This window comes from Lissotriton vulgaris, chromosome 10 (genome assembly GCF_964263255.1).
Source record: "Lissotriton vulgaris chromosome 10, aLisVul1.2, whole genome shotgun sequence".
NCBI classification, from domain to species: domain Eukaryota; kingdom Metazoa; phylum Chordata; class Amphibia; order Caudata; family Salamandridae; genus Lissotriton; species Lissotriton vulgaris.
In genome coordinates, this window is record NC_141698.1 from 487,077,753 (window position 1) to 487,094,967 (window position 17,215).

Sequence of the window (17,215 nt, forward strand, 5' to 3'; positions counted from 1 at the left end):
CCATTTACAGCTCTGCAGGCATATTGCAGGCAAAAATGTAAATAGAATTTTGTATAGACTGTGTGTTTGCCTTGGCATTAATACCTGTCTTCATTCTCATTCTACAAGATGAGCCATGCATTGTACTGTTTTCTATTGGACGGCGAACCAGATAGCAAGTCGAATGATTCAAAGTACCTTTATTCAAATGTATATGGAAGTCTTCTCTTCAGGTGGATTTAATCGAGAACCTTTCGATGAATTTCTTGAGTCTGTCTACCATGGTCACAGCTTTGTTTTTCGGACCAGAGAATGCACGGCTTGTTAAAAGGGCAGTTTTAACGTTCTTAGATGGCGGCCAATAACGTTGCTTCAATATTTGTCCTTCTTCTCTTTCAAATGCATGTTTCGTTTTATGTTTCACCTCCATTTCACATTGGTCCAAGAGTAGGAATACGTGAGGTGGTCACGTGCGTACCCCTTGTTTCCATGACAAAAACATCGTTGTTTGAACAGAGAGCGGGATATAAAGGAGGAGCTGTGCCGAAGCTTTCCGAGAGAACTGTGGGGGTACAGCAAGGAATGCCACTACTAGGACAGTGGGATGGGAATTACACCACCCACCATAACCGGCATGTTTACATCCTCAGAGCGACTATTTGTTGACCATGGTAAGCACGACTCAGAACTACTAGTCAAGTTGGTCATAGTGAGTTTGCAAGAAGGTGTTCTATTGCACGGGTCAAGAGTGGCTTCAGGAGAGCAAGAAGTGGGGGAGCTCAGCTAACACATTAGAGAGTAGAGCCGAGATGGCTCTAATGTGATCGTTTTTAAACATTCATTTATTTATGTTTCTGTCTTCACGACAATGCTAGCGCACTAAGAGGCTAGTCTATTTGTGGCCTAGATTCTAAATAGCTGGAGCAATGTTAAAGCCAACACAAGGTTTTCTGTACAGCTCAGAACCTGAACTGGCGGGTTTGAGGGTACTTCGTATGCGATAATGAAAAAAAACTATTCTTAGTTAAAGAACAACATATTTGCGAAGGATCACATACTTTGGCTCTGCAGGAAATCCAGAATTCCTAATTTCACACTGTGCAATTCTAGATGGGTGTCTCTTTCTTCGCTTTTTTTTACATCTAATTTTATCTTTCGTTCTTTGTGCATGAAGTTTGGCTCCTTTTGGGCTCGAAGGTCCAAGATCTTGGCTGTCGAGCTGAGCCTGGCTGAAACCTTTAGTGGTTCGCCTACCTTTGTGGAGAACTGAACGGTTGAAGAAAGTGGAGTTGTGGTTGATAGATGTGGTTGCAGGGAGGTATGGGACTTCATTAAACTTTACAGGTATTTAGGTGAGGAGAGCTTTAGTGGCTGTGTAAGGAGTTATGAAGGAGCATTGCAAAGTGTAGCCGAGTGTACTAATTTGTTTACGTTTTTATATAGTATGTACCACTTTAGGGTGACAATGTCCTGCAACGGTCTAGTACAAATTGATATCACATAGTCCCATTTGGAAGGTATACATGGAAAAATGTAGTTAGTCTAGATCGCGAATAACACATGTACAAAGAAAACGTATTTAAATGAGACTTGTTTTCCGTAATTAGATAGCTGGACTGTGCAGCTGTTGAGTCAGTTTAAGATTACTTCGAAATTCTTTCATACTTCTCTTCAATGTGATGTATGAAGGGACGAACAAGCCTTAGTTTCTGCCGAACCTTGGTGTGCCTTGTAGGATATTTAAGTGTGTTATTCTTGTTGAATATTAAGAATTCAAGCACTGATCCTTCTTCTCCAATTTCTATGTACACCATGATGTGCAGTTTCTGCGCGAGGCATGAAGAGTGTTACGGTGCACAGCTGTTTCTCAATTTGGATCCTTATTGGAAAGTATTGTCTCATGTGATGGTATGAACTTCTATCCCTGCCCTGAGGGTCTGAAACCATGTGAGCCTGGTATGTAGACATTTATTTTTGCTGTGGCACCACTTATCTAGTTTTGGCTCAGAGGCCGAGGTCTGTCCCTGACTCTGTGAAGTCCAGGCCAAGTCCGGCCAATATATTTTAATGCTGGAAGATTTATCGCACTCATCAGCAAGGCCCGGTTACACTACACAGGAAATGTGTTCACAGCCTCTGTGCCCCTGAGCCAAGGGAATCATGCAGTTAATTTTCTGTTTCCAGCACCATCGGAACATCTGATTAATCATGTCCTGTCGGCGTGTGTCAGGTTTATACCTGGAAAAACATCTGATTATCCACGAACATTGCATGACAAAGTGTCACTTTTCTAGAGTTGGTGTGTGTGAAAAATCTAAAAATTAGAAGAATTCTGGAAACCGTGCCTGTGGGATACAAATATATTGAAAACACAAGAAGCTCTGGTAAGTGCTTTAAAAAGAGCTCGCCAAATGGCGCCTGGTTATCGCCAAGCTTATTCCATTTTTGTGCGTGACATTAGCATACGAAGGAGATGCTGAGATTTAACAGGCGGGTACTTCTGCATGTAAGAGAGTAATAAAGGCGGTGTAGAAGTATTGGCTGGGTATGTGCCTAAAATAGTATGTGCTTTGCCCATCTGGCTGCTTCTGTGCCTGCCTTCTTTTATTTCAATATCCAAGTCGAAAATGTAATCCTTGTGGTACAGAAGACAACATGACAATCATGTTGGCTTACATTGACGTACACAGGGTTTAGTAGAACCACCTTCTTTGTTTGCTTTAATTTTTTTTTCTTCTTTTGTCTTAGGGCAGAGCGAGCTTTGTTGCATGGGAGCTGGAACTCCTGGATAATCCGAGAGTTGGCTCAGTAAAGTTAGCGTAGCTATAAACATTGCTTTCCCAAAATAACTTAATATGTGTGTCTTATTAGCACGTAAACTACCGGAAAATAATGGCTGTAAAGTTTCACACCAGGACTAAAACATACTTCCTAAGATGCTAAGTAATTACTTGTTTGTCTAATGTCTATCTTCAGCCAGCAGCCTTTTCTCTGTATGGCACAGTTCATTTGTAGGCAGGCCAGTCTGCATGGCAACATCGGAAATGGTACTGTGCTGGGTGGCACAATTTGAAATGATTAGAGTAGCTTATCCTTAGACCAGAACCAATATTGACCTTTTCTCTCCCGCCTTTGAATCTATGATCTGAAGCAGGCACAGTTTTGGACCCTACCTAGCTCCCTCTTCCAGCACAGTGATTTGCCAATGTTGTGCGCAACTACTGCTTTTTAGGTCTCGCTGAGTCAGCGCGCATGCGCTGCTCTCGAGACTTTTAGAAAGGGGGCTTCAGAAAATGCTGCCATGAGCTTAGAGCTTGAGTGCATGTGCGCGGGCGCGTGCCTTACAGTGCCATCTGGCTTTCAACCCTTACACACGCAGCAGCTTTCACTTTTGCTGATGCCCGTGCGTGTGCACCACTCGCGCTTCTCCCCCACCAAATATCGCGCCCAAAGCTTGTTTTTAGAACGCGCTTCATGCTCTGAACCCTTACATGTGCAGTGGCTTTCACTTTTGCCTCCGGGAGTGTGCACCACTCGCGCTTCTCCCACCACATACCGCAGAAGTTAGAAATGGAATCCTTGGCTGGCCAGGGCTTGTGCCAAAGTCAGTCAGAGACCACCACTCCTAAGTCAGGGCAAGGGAGTTCCACGCCAAGATAACCCCTGCTGGCCCTCGAGGTAACGTGGCGCGAGCAGCAAGGCTAAACTTGGAGGCTATGTGAGTTAAGTGTTTGCGCGCGCACCCAGCAACAACACCCAAGGCTCACCACAAAGGAAACTCCACACAAGGTTATATAAAAATAGCCTTTGTATTATACCAAAACACATTAGATAAAAACACACACTTTACAATGTGCCAACAGGCACGGGCAGAATTTACAGGGGATATGTACAAGAGAGGGCCACATGGACCACTGTCAGGAATATGCACTTTCAGACTTAGTACTTGGTAGAATTAGCACTTGTAGGAATAATGATTAGCACATATAGTAATAATAAAATAGAACATAAAGCACACAACCAGTAACCACTGGTTAGAGATAAGTGCCACCTACGCAACCCTAACCACCTTAGGAGAATATTACGCAGGGAACCAGGACCTCACTAGCAACACCTGTACTAGCAAGGACAACCACCTAAGTATCACAATACCTGTAGGGGTATAAGCACATTACACATGATCCATCAAAACACATTCAGAGGTGTAGGGAAGGAAAACACATGATGCATAACATACATTCAGCGGTGTAAAAGCAAGGCACATGATGCATAAAAAACACATTCAGAGGTGCAGCAAAAGAACACGTGCGCCAAACTTACATAAGTCACCACCTGTGACTGTCCCTAGGCCAACTGGCCTCTCTAGGGCTAGGACGCCCTTTGTCCCAAAGTCAGGGGCATAAATGTGGCAGCTGCCCACTAAGTGCTGGGCAGCTGGAGATGATGGGGCCACCGTGGGAGCCTCCCACGGTGGCCCCATGACTGGGCCATCAGGAGCCTCGCTGGGCTCTAAAGCAACAGAATGGCCATCCCGAGCATATCAGGGCTCGTAAAACAACTATGCCCCTTTGAACCTTTCTGGAGTTCTTCACGGATCGTGCCCAGTGTGGGGGGGCGTTGGGGTCCCTCACGGGGGACCCGTGAACAACTGGAGAGCCTCTCGTGGCTCTAAGAACAAAGAAAATGCCCCCACGAGCCTCTCTGGGCTCGTAACTTTAGGGAATGCCTCCACAAGCCTCTCTGGGCTCTAATTAAACTGATTGCCCCCTGAGCCTGAACAGGCTCTATACACCGGAGGGGGGAGCGGGCATCGACAATGTGCCCCGACAGCCCCCCTTTCTACTTTGAGCTGCACTCACCGGTCTCACGGCGGCTGGGGCTGCAGGGCTCCGGCTCCTGACTTCGGACAGCAGGGGTGGAGGCTGCGGTGGCTCCTCGTTCTCCTGCAGTCCGGGCCTCTCTGCAAGCGGGCCCTTCCTCAGCCGGTCCTGCTTCTAGGAGCCGTGGGCTGCTAGTGGCGGCAGGCAGGGGAACCAGCACGCTTCCCCTCTGCTCCGGGCTTCCTCTCCTCGTGGGTCCCGGAGCACGACTAGGCCCCGCCCATGTCTTCTCTCGTTTTGCCTGGCTTCCTGCCTCGGGTGGCCACCAATGACAGTGCGGCCCCGAGCAGGGAGGCGGGCACTTCCGGGTCACACTAGGCAGCGGCCCGGCAACGTTTAAAAGCACTCGGGGGCTGCGGCAGTGAACTTGGTGCTACGAGGGGTGGGCTCCCTCTAATTTAAATATAAAGCGAGGTGGGCACTCGCTGGGGGGCCACAAGAAATAGCGGCAAGTTCCCTGGCTGGGTGGGCACCTGCCAGGGGACTTTAAAATCGGCAAGTATGTAGGGCAAATGCCGGGTGGGCACTGGCTGTGAACAAAAGCGCTCCCAAGCACTTAGGGGCAATATAAAGCGCTCTCCAGCACTATGGGTGCAAATCAAGGGCTTCCAGGCGCTGGTGGCAAGAACAAAGCGCTCCCAGCGCTAGGGGTGAAAGTAAAGTGCTCTCAGCGCTAGGGCAGAAATGAAGCACTCCCAAGCACTATAAGTAACCAAAGTCCAGCAAAGTTCTTTTAGGCAGGCAGGGGGGCAAGGCTGTGCCCAGAGCCAGCTCACTGGGCCTCCAGACAGGGAGGCAATCCAAGTGGCGGTCCTCCTAGCACCCAGCAACAGCAGCAGCCCCCCTCAGATAGGATCCTGGAAGAGAACATTTTCATCGGGTCACAGCCCCTCTTTTTACACCTTTTCCCTTTGTCTGGCTTCAGGGTGAGGGAAAAAACCAGTCGCAGCTGGTCTGGGAGCACCCTTGATGTGCTCAGCCCCTCACTCTATTCACTGGCAGGGCTAGGGTTATCAGTTGCGCCACTGGGGGCAGAGCCAACATTGTGTGGGGAAAGCCCAGCCTTATTCAGGACCCAGGTGCACTCCTCCCCAGTCATCAGCATGCTAATCTCCACACTCACCACCGGGCAGACCCATCCAGACTCCTGGAGCCAGGCTCACCAGCCAGCTTCAGTCAATCATGTGCCAGCACACTCATTGCACACGCACACCTATGTCTAGAAGTGGCACTTCCACACTAGACACATACACACCCCACATATCATTGCGCAGCATTCAATCTCATGAGTCCGCACATATTAAACTCGATCCTGCATACCTCACGCATCAGGAACTACCAGGGACACAGACATTCCCCATGCATTCCTATGGGAGGGCAGTCCAACCTTACTCCACGCACGCACTTTCCACTGGGACACAGTGAAAGTGTGCAGAAACCAAAAATCACTACCACCAATTCACATTCACAAAGCAAAAAGTTTAGGGGTGAAACTGCCAGAAGGGCCAAGTCCAACACAGGACAATGCTTGTTAAATATTATTGAAGGGACAGGCAGCCCCTCACCTTGTGTTTCGATCTTAATACTGGATTTATTTTGGAAAAGAAGAAAGTCATACTTCACTGCTCTGCTGTAGTCTGGCTGAATATGTTAAAAGTTAATTTGTTAACGTTATTGTTCTGTCTTCATTGGTGTTCGTTCATTTCTTTTTAGAGAGAAACTCAAATCCAAAGAATTTGTAATCTACTTGTTCTTGAGAAAGCCATTCACACGTCACAGTCCGCTTAAATAATGGGATATTCCACTTCGATCTAGTATAAGTCCCTGACAGATGGTGTCGGGAATTCAGCTCAAGCAATTAGGCGCATATATTTGATTCACAGATGATTAGTGAACGCGGCCATTTTTAGGTCTCGGCTTCGAGACCTATTGTGACTGAGTTCACTCTCAACGGAGCCAGAGCGGTGAACGAGCGCCGATTGCATCTCGTGGACGCGCACGCCGAGCCTCCTGGAGCCGTGCACATCTCTTGCTCTTCACCCTTCCGTGAGTGCTTCACACTCACGGAAGCACACACTCACGCACGCATGCACACACACACACACACACCCTCCCTCTCTGCCGCCCCCCTCGACCCCCACTCACCGGGCTCTTTCCCTCGCAGCGGGTCAGTCATGGCAGCAGGCAGACTCGGTGTCTTCTCCAGGGATCTTCAGCTGATGTGCACGCCCACGCTGCGTCTCGTGCGCGCCCGCCACGCTGTTTCGCGCCCGTTGATCCTCGGCTTGTTGCTTACAGCCAGTGGGTTGAACTTGAATGTACTCGACAAAATTTCCTTATATAACTAAAAAGTGAGCATCATCTTCATCTCACGTTTGTAAAGGTAACCATGAACACCAATTGTGTTAAAATATATTGAATACGATAGATCACCTTCCACTCGCCCATACATATACTTTAAATTCCTTATTCATATTATTAGAACAAAGCAACGCAGAAGATAATTTTTTGTTGTCTGTGGGTGGGGAGATGGGGTTAGCACTCTCTGCCCTCTTTTCCTATCATTGACTCTTTGGCGCCTATAGGAAAAACCCAAGCTGCTTATACTTTAGAGGAATTCTGCATAAGGATTATTATAGTGTGAGCGCAGAGTGCGCACAGTTCAGAGTGCGCAGAGTGCAGAGTGTGAAGTAGTGAGTGCAGAGTGTGAGTGCAGAGTGTGAAGTAGTGAGTGCAGAGTGAGTAGTAGTGAGTGCAGAGTGAGTGAGCAGAGTGTGAAGTAGTGAGTGCAGAGTGAGTGTGCAGAGTGTGAATGCAGCGTGCAGAGTGTGAGTGCAGAGTGTAAGTGTGAGTGCAGAGTAGTGAGTGCAGAGTGTGAGTAGTGAGTGCAGAGTGTGAGTAGTGAGTGCAGAGTGTGAGTAGTGAGTGCAGAGTAGTGAGTGCAGAGTAGTGAGTGCAGAGTAGTGAGTAGTGAGTGCAGAGTAGTGAGTAGTGAGTGCAGAGTAGTGAGTAGTGAGTGCAGAGTAGTGAGTGCAGAGTAGTGAGTGCAGAGTAGTGAATAGTGAGTAGTGAGTGCAGAGTAGTGAGTGCAGAGTAGTGAGTAGTGAGTGCAGAGTAGTGAGTAGTGAGTGCAGAGTAGTGAGTGCAGAGTAGTGAGTGCAGAGTAGTGAGTAGTGAGTGCAGAGTAGTGAGTGCTGAGTAGTGAGTGCAGAGTAGTGAGTAGTGAGTGCAGAGTAGTGAGTGCAGAGTAGTGAGTAGTGAGCGCAGAGTAGTGAGTAGTGAGTGCAGAGTAGTGAGTAGTGAGTGCAGAGTAGTGAGTGAAGAGTGCAGAGTAGTGAGTAGTGAGTGCAGAGAAGTGAGTAGTGAGTGCAGAGTAGTGAGTGCAGAGTAGTGAGTAGTGAGTGCACATTGCAGAGTAGTGAGTGCAGAGTAGTGAGTAGTGAGTGCAGAGTAGTGAGTGCAGAGTAGTGAGTAGTGAGTGCAGAGTAGTGAGTAGTGAGTGCAGAGTAGTGAGTGCAGAGTAGTGAGTAGTGAATGCAGAGTAGTGAGTGCAGAGTAGTGAGTAGTGAGTGCAGAGTAGTGAGTGCAGAGTAGTGAGTAGTGAGTGCAGAGTAGTGAGTAGTGAGTGCAGAGTAGTGAGTGTAGAGTGCAGAGTAGTGAGTGCAGAGTAGTGAGTAGTGAGTGCAGAGTAGTGAGTGCAGAGTAGTGAGTGCAGAGTAGTGAGTGCAGAGTAGTGAGTAGTGGTTGCAGAGTAGTGAGTGCACATTGCAGAGTAGTGAGTGCAGAGTAGTGAGTGCAGAGTAGTGGGTGCAGAGTAGTGAGTAGTGAGTGCAGAGTAGTGAGTAGTGAGTGCAGAGTAGTGAGTAGTGAGTGCAGAGTAGTGAGTAGTGAGTGCAGAGTAGTGAGTAGTGAGTGCAGAGTAGTGAGTAGTGAGTGCAGCGTAGTGAGTGCAGAGTAGTGAGTAGTGAGTGCAGAGTAGTGAGTAGTGAGTGCATAGTAGTGAGTGCATAGTAGTGAGTGCAAAGTAGTGAGTGCAGAGTAGTGAGTGCAGAGTAGTGAGTAGTGAGTGCAGAGTAGTGAGTGCAGAGTAGTGAGTGCAGAGTAGTGAGTAGTGAGTGCAGAGTAGTGAGTGCAGAGTAGTGAGTGCAGAGTAGTGAGTGCAGAGTAGTGAGTGCAGAGTAGTGAGTAGTGAGTGCAGAGTAGTGAGTAGTGAGTGCAGAGTAGTGAGTGCAGAGTAGTGAGTAGTGAGTGCAGAGTAGTGAGTGCAGAGTAGTGAGTGCAGAGTAGTGAGTAGTGAGTGCAGAGTAGTGAGTAGTGAGTAGTGGTTGCAGAGTAGTGAGTAGTGAGTGCAGAGTAGTGAGTGCAGAGTAGTGAGTGCAGAGTAGTGAGTGCAGAGTAGTGAGTGCAGAGTAGTTAGTAGTGAGTGCAGAGTAGTGAGTGCAGAGTAGTGAGTGCAGAGTAGTGAGTGCAGAGTAGTGAGTAGTGAGTGCAGAGTAGTGAGTAGTGAGTGCAGAGTAGTGAGTGCAGAGTAGTGAGTTGTGAGTGCAAATTGCAGAGTAGTGAGTGCAGAGTAGTGAGTGCAGAGTAGTGAGTGCAGAGTAGTGAGTAGTGAGTGCACATTGCAGAGTAGTGAGTGCAGAGTAGTGAGTGCAGAGTAGTGAGTGCAGAGTAGTGAGTGCAGAGTAGTGAGTGCAGAGTAGTGAGTAGTGAGTGCAGAGTAGTGAGTAGTGGTTGCAGAGTAGTGAGTAGTGAGTGCAAATTGCAGAGTAGTGAGTAGTGAGTGCAAATTGCAGAGTAGTGAGTGCAGAGTAGTGAGTGCAGAGTAGTGAGTGCAGAGTAGTGAGTGCAGAGTAGTGAGTGCAGAGTAGTGAGTAGTGAGTGCACATTGCAGAGTAGTGAGTGCAGAGTAGTGAGTAGTGAGTGCAGAGTAGTGAGTGCAGAGTAGTGAGTGCACAGTAGTGAGTGCTGAGTAGTGAGTGCAGAGTAGTGAGTAGTGAGTGCAGAGTAGTGAGTAGTGAATGCAGAGTAGTGAGTGCAGAGTAGTGAGTAGTGAGTGCAGAGTAGTGAGTGCAGAGTAGTGAGTAGTGAGTGCAGAGTAGTGAGTAGTGAGTGCAGAGTAGTGAGTAGTGAGTGCAGAGTAGTGAGTGTAGAGTGCAGAGTAGTGAGTAGTGAGATCAGAGTAGTGAGTAGTGAGTGCAGAGTAGTGAGTGCAGAGTAGTGAGTGCAGAGTAGTGAGTGCAGAGTAGTGAGTAGTGAGTAGTGGTTGCAGAGTAGTGAGTAGTGAGTGCACATTGCAGAGTAGTGAGTGCAGAGTAGTGAGTGCAGAGTAGTGGGTGCAGAGTAGTGAGTAGTGAGTGCAGAGTAGTGAGTAGTGAGTGCAGAGTAGTGAGTGCAGAGTAGTGAGTAGTGAGTGCAGAGTAGTGAGTGCAGAGTAGTGAGTAGTGAGTGCAGAGTAGTGAGTGCAGAGTAGTGAGTGCAGAGTAGTGAGTGCAGAGTAGTGAGTGCAGAGTAGTGAGTAGTGAGTGCAGAGTAGTGAGTAGTGAGTAGTGGTTGCAGAGTAGTGAGTAGTGAGTGCAGAGTAGTGAGTGCAGAGTAGTGAGTAGTGAGTGCAGAGTAGTGAGTGCAGAGTAGTGAGTAGTGAGTGCAGAGTAGTGAGTAGTGAGTGCAGAGTAGTGAGTAGTGAGTGCAGAGTAGTGAGTAGTGAGTGCAGAGTAGTGAGTGCAGAGTAGTGAGTAGTGAGTGCAAATTGCAGAGTAGTGAGTGCAGAGTAGTGAGTGCAGAGTAGTGAGTGCAGAGTAGTGAGTAGTGAGTGCACATTGCAGAGTAGTGAGTGCAGAGTAGTGAGTGCAGAGTAGTGAGTGCAGAGTAGTGAGTGCAGAGTAGTGAGTAGTGAGTGCAGAGTAGTGAGTAGTGAGTGCAGAGTAGTGAGTAGTGAATGCAGAGTAGTGAGTGCAGAGTAGTGAGTAGTGAGTGCAGAGTAGTGAGTGCAGAGTAGTGAGTAGTGAGTGCAGAGTAGTGAGTAGTGAGTGCAGAGTAGTGAGTGTAGAGTGCAGAGTAGTGAGTAGTGAGTGCAGAGTAGTGAGTAGTGAGTGCAGAGTAGTGAGTGCAGAGTAGTGAGTGCAGAGTAGTGAGTGCAGAGTAGTGAGTAGTGAGTAGTGGTTGCAGAGTAGTGAGTAGTGAGTGCACATTGCAGAGTAGTGAGTGCAGAGTAGTGAGTGCAGAGTAGTGGGTGCAGAGTAGTGAGTAGTGAGTGCAGAGTAGTGAGTAGTGAGTGCAGAGTAGTGAGTAGTGAGTGCAGAGTAGTGAGTGTAGAGTGCAGAGTAGTGAGTAGTGAGTGCAGAGTAGTGAGTGCAGAGTAGTGAGTGCAGAGTAGTGAGTAGTGAGTGCAGAGTAGTGAGTAGTGAGTGCAGCGTAGTGAGTGCAGAGTAGTGAGTAGTGAGTGCAGAGTAGTGAGTAGTGAGTTCAGATTAATGAGTGCAGAGTAGTGAGTAGTGAGTGCAGAGTAGTGAGTAGTGAGTGCAGAGTAGTGAGTGCAGAGTAGTGAGTGCAGAGTAGTGAGTGCAGAGTAGTGAGTGCAGAGTAGTGAGTAGTGAGTGCAGAGTAGTGAGTAGTGAGTGCAGAGTAGTGAGTGCAGAGTAGTGAGTGCAGAGTAGTGAGTGCAGAGTAGTGAGTGCAGAGTAGTGAGTGCAGAGTAGTGAGTAGTGAGTGCAGAGTAGTGAGTAGTGAGTAGTGGTTGCAGAGTAGTGAGTAGTGAGTGAAAATTGCAGAGTAGTGAGTAGTGAGTGCAAATTGCAGAGTAGTGAGTGCAGAGTAGTGAGTGCAGAGTAGTGAGTGCAGAGTAGTGAGTGCAGAGTAGTGAGTGCAGAGTAGTGAGTGCAGAGTAGTGAGTAGTAGGTAGTGAGTGCAGAGTAGTGAGTGCAGAGTAGTGAGTGCAGAGTAGTGAGTGCAGAGTAGTGAGTGCAGAGTAGTGAGTAGTAGGTAGTGAGTGCAGAGTAGTGAGTGCAGAGTAGTGAGTGCAGAGTAGTGAGTGCAGAGTAGTGAGTGCAGAGTAGTGAGTAGTGAGTGCAGAGTAGTGAGTAGTGAGTGCAGAGTAGTGAGTAGTGAGTGCAGAGTAGTGAGTAGTGAGTGCAGAGTAGTGAGTTCAGAGTAGTGAGTGCAGAGTAGTGAGTGCAGAGTAGTGAGTGCAAAGTAGTGAGTGCAGAGTAGTGAGTAGTGAGTGCAGAGTAGTGAGTAGTGAGTGCAGAGTAGTGAGTAGTGAGTGCAAATTGCAGAGTAGTGAGTGCAGAGTAGTGAGTGCAGAGTAGTGAGTGCAGAGTAGTGAGTGCAGAGTAGTGAGTGCAGAGTAGTGAGTAGTGAGTTCAGATTAGTGAGTGCAGAGTAGTGAGTAGTGAGTGCAGAGTAGTGAGTAGTGAGTGCAGAGTAGTGAGTGCAGAGTAGTGAGTGCAGAGTAGTGAGTGCAGAGTAGTGAGTGCAGAGTAGTGAGTAGTGAGTGCAGAGTAGTGAGTAGTGAGTGCAGAGTAGTGAGTAGTGAGTGCAGAGTAGTGAGTGCAGAGTAGTGAGTGCAGAGTAGTGAGTGCAGAGTAGTGAGTGTAGAGTAGTGAGTGTAGAGTAGTGAGTAGTGAGTGCAGAGTAGTGAGTAGTGAGTGCAGAGTAGTGAGTAGTGAGTGCAGAGTAGTGAGTAGTGAGTGCAGAGTAGTGAGTGCAGAGTAGCGAGTGCAGAGTAGCGAGTGCAGAGTAGCGAGTGCAGAGTAGTGAGTGGAGAGTAGTGAGTAGTGAGTGCAGAGTAGTGAGTAGTGAGTGCAGAGTAGTGAGTAGTGAGTGCAGAGTAGTGAGTAGTGAGTGCAGAGTAGTGAGTGCAGAGTAGTGAGTGCAGAGTAGTGAGTGCAGAGTAGTGAGTGCAGAGTAGTGAGTAGTGAGTGCAGAGTAGTGAGTGCAGAGTAGTGAGTGCAGAGTAGTGAGTAGTGAGTGCAGAGTAGTGAGTAGTGAGTTCAAAGTAGTGAGTAGTGAGTGCAGAGTAGTGAGTAGTGAGTGCAGAGTAGTGAGTAGTGAGTGCAGAGTAGTGAGTGCAGATTGCAGAGTTGTGAGTGCAGATTGCAGAGTAGTGAGTGCAGAGTAGTGAGTGCAGAGTAGTGAGTGCAGAGTAGTGAGTAGTGAGTGCAGAGTAGTGAGTGCAGAGTAGTGAGTAGTGAGTGCAGAGTAGTGAGTAGTGAGTGCAGAGCAGTGAGTGCAGAGCAGTGAGTGCAGAGCAGTGAGTGCAGAGCAGTGAGTGCAGAGCAGTGAGTGTAGAGCAGTGAGTGCAGAGCAGTGAGTGCAGAGCAGTGAGTGCAGAGCAGTGAGTGCAGAGTAGTGAGTGCAGAGTAGTGAGTGCAGAGCAGTGAGTAGTCAGTGCGGAATGCAGAGTAGTGAGTGCAGAGTGAGTGTGCAGAGCAGTGAGTGCAGGTGCAGAGTGGTGTGTGCTGTTGAATGCAGAGTGGTGTGTGCTGTTGAGTGCAGAGTGGTGTGTGCTGTTGAGTGCAGAGTGCTGTGTATTGGCAATGTAAATGACAATGCCATCTATTTATGATTTAAAGAAAAAAAAGAAATGCCATGAGCAAAGCCAATAGCTCCACCTTTAATGATGCCGAGACCATTGCATTGTAAATGCTTGTTGTTTTCTGTGAATGCAAAGTGAGCCGGTGCTCACTGCCAAATGATAGCAGCAGCCTGTGTGTTAAAGGGGAATTTACCTCTCACTTAGTCCGTCCTGTGTGCTCACGACATGTATCCCAAAGTACGACGTGCTCCCCGCTTTGAAGACGTCACACGGTTCAGGCCAAATGAGCAAGGAATACAGACAGGTACGTGCCTGTAACCGGCGAGCGCATAAAAAACAAAACAAAGAAAAGTTGCTGAGAAAGTCCACCTTTCCCCCTTGAGCTGCTATTTCCTAAAACCCAGCTCACACCACAAGGGATTTAACAATGAGTTATCAGCTTAAAACAGAAAGCACATTCGTATATTCCTTTCAGTTGCGGTATGTACACTCTCATTGTGGATATTCAAGGAATGGCAGTAGCCAGTTTCCTTGGTTTGGCCTGTGCTTTGTTTTAATTTTATTGGTATTGACCGATCCTTATTTTTAGGCAGTGAACCTGATTTTTCAGACGGTATATTTTCACTTGCATTTAAATGATAAATGTCCCTCTGGCTTCAATATGTGCATGCTCTGTGTGGTTTTAATGTGCTAAGCAATTATGTACAGTGTAAAAATGCCCTCAGCAGAAACAGTGCAATTGTAATTTAACACATGTGCACATTAAAGTACATGTTGAAATATTAGCACTTATTAAAACATGACGGCACGGAGAGACACTCGAAAGATGCAATCTCTGTATTTTTTCATCTATTTTTTATATGAACCACTGACACGGCAACCGATTTCCATCTGTATCTGTGTGTGAGATTTAACAATAACGCGAGAGTAGGAAACTTCAGGTAACAAGCAATGGCATTGCCAATACGTCTCGCTTTTGGGACCTTATAAGTATTTAATTATGCAGCACAATATCCTTGGTGCAACAACATCAACTGTTGCATGACTAAACACTTATAAGGTACAAGGTTTAGCCATGCAACAGCTGATGTTGTTGCAAGAAGGATATTGTGCAGCAAAACTAACTACTTATAGGATCCCAAAAGCGAGACCTATTGGCTATGCCAATGCTTGTTTTTTTGCTGCTATTTCCTACCCCTTATCTTCGTTGCTCCCTCCGTCTTTCCCCCTTATGAACTTTTTACCTTTCCTTCATTTCCCCTGCTCTTTAATTAGACACTTCCGCATACTATGTTCTTATCACTTTCTTTAGGCTCTCTCGCCTCCTTCCACTCCACCTTCCTTTGGCTGTCCATCCTTCCCTTGCTCAATTCCATTCCTCTTTTCCAGAACTTACTGCCTAGTTTTTTCACTCTTCCATCGTGCATTATTCTCTACATCCTTTCATTTCTCCCATGCTCCTTTTTATCCACCATTGACACTTCTTTTCCAAATCTTTTATACACTTTAATACTTTCTTCCTTTCCTTTCTTCCTCTATTGCTTCCTCCCTATCCAACTTTCCTACTTGTTTCTTTACACTGTTTTTTCCTTCTTCCAACCCCTTCTCCCTTCCTCACACTCTTGATAGCTGCCCTCTTTCCTATTGCATCCCCCTTCATCCTCCCTTCCATCCTCGGATTGTGCATGTCGTCTTTTTTTCTTTCATTGCATCCTTAAGTTGTTCTTTCTGCCTCCCTTCCTTTCCCTGTGCCAATACGTTCTATTCTGCCGCCTTCCAACTTAATTTTTACCTGACATTGTTCTCCGTTTTCCCTACATCCATTTTTACCCACAATCTTTCCTTATTTTCCCTTTACATTCTTATTTTTCTTTCTCTTTGTTGACTGTTTTCTCTTTTTCCTATCAATTTATAGGGTATTTCCGTTCACGAGGAGGCAGAGGCATTCCAGTCCCAGCCCAGCACTGCTATTTCCGGTGGAGCAAGATCCAAAGATAGATGTGAAAAACAAAGTCGTCTCGGCTCTCCCACAGGGGGAAACTTAGGACACTACAACTTTTTTATGCCTTTTCCATGCTCTCTTCAGAACTCTTCTGTATGACTATCTCCTTTTCAAGTAAATAGGTTTAGGTTAGTTCAACAAAGAACTGATTTATAAGCGCCCCTGAAAAAATGTCTTCCAAAGGGTGAGCTGGATAAAAAGCTGTAGGGGTGGCTTTATGTTCTACCAGACATGAGAAAAACAAATATATAGGCCCAGAGTTTTATACATTAGCGAGTAGTAGAGCAGTAAACATCTGTGTTGTGTTGGGAATCTAGATGCAACTTTGTTCCTTACAGTCGAAGAATAGTTCATACATTTGCCGGTTATGATATTCATAGTATAACACTGACCTTTTAAGAAGAAGATTAGATATTGCACAGCCACGAGGCTACTTTTAATGTAGTGGCTTAGTTGGGGTTGGGGGTGGAATTCAAATACTTACCGAAGATGACAGCTGATCATGTTAAGTAACGTAATTACTACTGTATAATTAATACTTTCTTTAGGTATTTCTTAATTATATTAAACAACATCATTATCAGTCAGGAAGGGACTGAAATTCATAAAAGATAGATGCAGCACAGAGAAAAAGGGATTAACAATAAGTGCATACCCCAATCTTCCTTAGAGGCATATTTATGAAATTGTAATGCAACACAGCGGAGCATGTCATTTTACTGTGCTGCGATATAGAGAAGGGGCAGGAATGCACTGTCAGGTACATGCATCAAAGCATTTTGCGATCGCAAACGGTGCGAATCGCAAAAATCGGCCGTTTGCGATCGCAAAAATTGCTTGTGGAATGCATGAAACTAGTAGCCCCTTGCAATTTAAGAAATCGCAAAATTTGCGATTTCTCAAATTGTGATTAAATTTAAGGAATCGCAATTTGCGATTCCTTAAATGTAATGCAAGAAAGTATAAAGATTTGCGATTTCGCTATTAAGAATCGCAATTTACCATCACATGTAAGGTGGTGGTAAATTGCGATTATTTTTTTAAAAGCATCAAAGTGCATTTTTAAATGTCCCATGTTACACACATACATGCCCCTGGGGCATGTGTGTGCGTAACATGGGTGCACATATGAATTTCAGGGGTGCAACAGGGTGTCCTTTGGACAACCCTGCACCCTTGAAATCGCATTCTCCATTTGCGAATCGCTAATTGCGATTCGCAAATTGAGTATGTCTTCCCATTCATTCCGATGGGCCTCTAGGCCCATAGGAATGAATGGGGAGGGATTCCTTAATTGCGAGTCGCAATTAAGGAATGTTTAGAAATCGCACATTTTTCTGCGATTTCTTCATGCATAGGCATTTGCCAATTCTTAATTGCGATTCCTTAAAAATCGCAATTAAGAAATCGCAAATGCCTACAATGATGCATGTACCTGTGTGTGTATTACAATACCGGTCATTCCTGTCCTTTCCCCAGCGCTAGTGCAAAATGGGCTGCCTAACTCCAACACAGGCACCCTTGACATACGGTGCGAGGATTCCTGCATTACATGTAGGATTTTTTTTTTTTGCAGGAAGGGGGACCTTCCTGCAGAAAAACAATCATGAGAGGCATATTCCTCTTTCTATATGTGCTGCAGGATAACATAGAAAGAAGAAGTAACGGGGAGAAAAGAAGATGTTTCTCATTCTTACGCCTCCCCTGATAAAGGTGTGTCTTTTTGGTGCATTCCCAGGTCTACCAGTGATGATAAATCTGGGAATGCCTCAAAATCCATGGGAACTGCGTGGGAACACCAATGCAATGCCCATGGAATGT

General features: G+C 46.5%; 1 protein-coding gene across 1 annotated transcript in view; it reads left to right on the top strand.

Annotated features, from left to right (window-relative positions):
- RGS11 (regulator of G protein signaling 11) overlaps positions 1-15,844 on the top strand; it is a 1,486,254-nt gene extending 1,470,410 nt beyond the window's left edge. Inside the window, exon 17 of the mRNA XM_086939774.1 lies at positions 15,308-15,844. Coding sequence (XP_086795900.1) covers positions 15,308-15,437 — 130 coding nt within the window. The 3' untranslated portion in view covers positions 15,438-15,844. The remainder of the gene's footprint in view (positions 1-15,307) is intronic.
- Positions 15,845-17,215: the final 1,371 nt, after the last annotated feature.